The sequence below is a fragment of the Trachypithecus francoisi genome, unplaced genomic scaffold (assembly GCF_009764315.1).
Source record: "Trachypithecus francoisi isolate TF-2019V2 unplaced genomic scaffold, Tfra_2.0 Contig00868, whole genome shotgun sequence".
In the NCBI taxonomy this organism is placed as follows: Eukaryota; Metazoa; Chordata; class Mammalia; order Primates; family Cercopithecidae; genus Trachypithecus; species Trachypithecus francoisi.
The window spans coordinates 1904-5211 of record NW_022680953.1 but is presented as its reverse complement, the minus strand read 5'-3'; the positions used below and the strand labels follow the sequence as shown (position 1 = coordinate 5211).

Here is a 3308-nt window from a genome sequence, read left to right as displayed (position 1 = left end):
ACACAGGGAAGGCCACTTACACACCAGGAGAGAGGCCTGGAACAGAGCCTTCCTGGACCACCCTGGAAAACGACCTTCCCTGCCGACACTTTGATCTTGGACCTACAGCCTGCAGGACTGTGAGACAGTGAGATTCTGTTGCTGAAGCTGCCTAGTCTGTGGTACTTTAAAGGAGCCCTAGCAAACCAATGCAGCCTGGTAGCCCATAGAGGATGAAAAGATGGAATGAGCGATAGAGCCCCAGGTTTCCTGTCTACACTTCCCAAAGTGCGCTAAGGGAATCTTTGGTGGGTGCAGGTTTGCAAAATAATTTTGGGAGGTGCAGGGTGCATAATTTCAATGTACATTATTATGGATTTATCTTACTGTGAAAATGCTTCTAAGAATAGTTTACTTAAGGTTTACATGCTACTGAAGATACAGCTTTAAATGCTAACAAAAAGTGGATGCAGATGAAAACATTCTCTTGCTGTGGTCCAGGGAATCTCGATGTTTTTTTCAGAGACTCGCAGTTTTCAGCTAGAGCTGCCCTCCCCTTCGTGTCCACTGCACACCCCCACAACACACACACGTACCTAAATACATGCACAGACACACACATGCACATACATATACATGCACGCACACACATACATGCACACCCATATGCATGCACACACCTGCACATACACACACACTGTGCTTCATGCCCTCACTAAGGAGGCATGGAAGGGAATGTGTGTCTGTAAGGAAATAAAGACAGCTCAAGACCCTGGTTCCCTGGGTGTTTGCACAGGCACCCTCCTTGCAGACCATTCTTTGGTCTCTTTCTCTCTCTTAATGAGAAAGTAGAACCTGAGTGGGTACCCGGCTGCCTAGTGCTCAACCCAAGGTCACAAGCTTCCTCGGGAGCCTGGTGAGAGAGGGGCATCACAGGTCCTCCCAAACCGAGGGGGCAGTGTTCAGTGGAGCCTTGTGCCCAGGAAGGTGATAGACAGGACGTCTTGGTTCATCAAAGACCCAAACACAATGCAGTGAGGAAGGGCAGCCACCAAAGCTTTTATTCTCCAGGAGGAGGGGCGCTCAGGGGCTGTGAGCAGGAGGCACGAGGACTTTATTGCACATGTGGTTAGGTGATGGCTGTACTGGGAACTGGGACTCAGAGTGTCCCGACCTCCTGCTCTCTCTCTCTCCCTCTCTGCCTCCTCTATCTCTCTCCCTCTCTCCCTCTCTCCCTCTCTGCCTCTCTCCCTCTCTCCCTCTCTCCCTCTCTGCCTCTCTCCCTCTCTGCCTCTCTCCCTCTCTGCCTCTCTGTCTCTTTCCCTCTCTGCCTCTCTTCCTCTCTCTCCCTCTCTGTCTCTGTCTCCCTCTGTCTCTCTCTCTCTGCCTCCTCTGTCTCTCTCTCCCCATATCTCTCTCCCATCTCTCTCCATTCCCCACCTCTCTTTCTCTCTCCCCTTCTCTCCATCTCTCTCCCTCCTCCTTTCCCTCCCTGACCCCCATTTATGCACCTGGGCCCCCTTCCTGGGCAGGCACACACACAATGCCAAGACCGCTGTCTGGGATATGGGGGCAAGGCTGCAGGACTGTGGTCCTGGTGTGGCACCCCCACCTTCCAGCACAAGTGGGGTCGGGGGTCCCAGGCATGACTGCACTCTCCTGGGTGGGCGCCCTGCACTCGGGGAAGCAGAAGCTGCAGGTCTCCACTGGCTCAGGGGATGTGCCCACAGGGCTGCCGGCTTCCATTGCGTGATCTGCAGAGGCAAGAGTGGAGTGTGTGGGCCAGGCCTGGCCCTGCACCAGAGTAGGGGTGACAGTGTGGGCAGCTGCACTCTCCTCCGACCCAGGAGCTAAGGGCAATCACCCAGGCCAGTGTCAGTGTCCCCCAAATGCCAACCAGAACCTGTGCCTGGGCAGGGGTGGGCAGGCAAATCTTGACTCTCATTTCAGTCCAGTACCAAGCCTGCCACACCCCCCCAAGGGGACACCTCCTCCTGGGCTTAGCCCTAAAGGCCCTGCATCCTGAGAATCCTGGGCCCAGGCAAATCCGAAGGCCGGCACCCCACACCCACCCTTCCTGGGTGCCACTCTCCTGGGTATCTGCCTGCCAGGATGTCTTAAATTGATTTTATCAAGCTACAGCGAATAACAGGGATGAGCCCTGGGCCTCTCCACTTAGAAGCAGGGGCAGTGACAGGACGGAGGGATGGCCCGAGGCTTGTCACCCAAGCAGCGAGAAGGGCGAGGACCCCAGTTTCATGCACTCACCCTGGGAAGACTTGGCCGGACTTTGACAGGACCTTGAGCGAGGCTGGCAGGAGCAGGGATCCCCCCTCTTCTTGAGGAAGCAGGCCACTGTCACCAGGAAGCAGCAGAGGACGGCACACAGGCAGAGCCCCAGCGTGCTGTAGACCAGAGCCAGCTGATCCGCACTCAGTTTCAGTCCCGGGAGAGCTGCAAGACAGCGTGAGACCCCTCTCTGCAGTGCCTTCTCCTCTTCCCCTCATTAGGCTCAAGTAATCCACATCCCCCCATCTCCCTGCTGCGAGCCTGTCTGGCTCCTGGAGAGACTGGGCTCCTTTCCTGACCCTGAGGCTGCTGGGATGCTCTCTGGATCCTGGAGGAAGTTGATCCCTCCCCACCTCCTGGCAGCAACTTCCTAAGGCCTCGAAGCTGGAAATATGAGCTGGGCCTTCTTGTTGTCTCCACTTGCTAGGGCTGTAGTTGGGACAGCGCTGGAGATGGGCTGATGGGTGAATGTAGAGATGAACAGACGGGGCTACAGGGAGCATGTCTCTGTGCATCCTGAACTGGGCCCTTCCTCCAAGGAGAAGCCTTCCTGGGTGAGCGTTTACAGTTGCCCCTAGGTATCCATGGGGGACTGATTCCAGGATCCCCCACAGATACCAAAATACGTGGATGTCCAAGTGCCTGATATGAGATGGCCTTGCATTTGCATACAACCTACACACATCCTCCTGTACAGAGTCATCTTTAGATTACTTATAATACCTAATACAATATAGATGCCATGTAGATGTGTGTTATACTGTATTGTTTAGGGAATAACAACAAGAAAAAATGGCTGCAGAAGTTCAGTACAGATGCCACTATCCACTTTGTTTTCTGAGTATTTTCCAGCTGCTGTTGGTTGAATCCACAGACATGGGGTGCATGACACAGAGGGCCCACTGTAGTTTGAGAGTAGGACAGGCAGTGTTACACTAATGAGACCAGGACAGCAGGTGCCAACCAGGAGGTCCCTGGGCATCAGGGCACCTGGCCGCCCTGTGACTCAGGACTTGCACCTCCAGGTTTGGATGCTGGAG

The 3308-nt window shown here is 54.6% G+C and overlaps 1 protein-coding gene across 1 annotated transcript; it reads right to left on the bottom strand.

The window, feature by feature from the left end:
• Positions 1–1367: 1367 nt before the first annotated feature.
• On the bottom strand, positions 1368–2481 carry LOC117089599 (tumor necrosis factor receptor superfamily member 13B-like; the record flags this gene model as incomplete). The annotated part of the gene is made up of 2 exons (XM_033221025.1): positions 1368–1733; positions 2248–2481. Coding segments are annotated over 2 exons (485 nt in total), but the record flags the coding sequence as incomplete, so codon positions are not given.
• Positions 2482–3308: the final 827 nt, after the last annotated feature.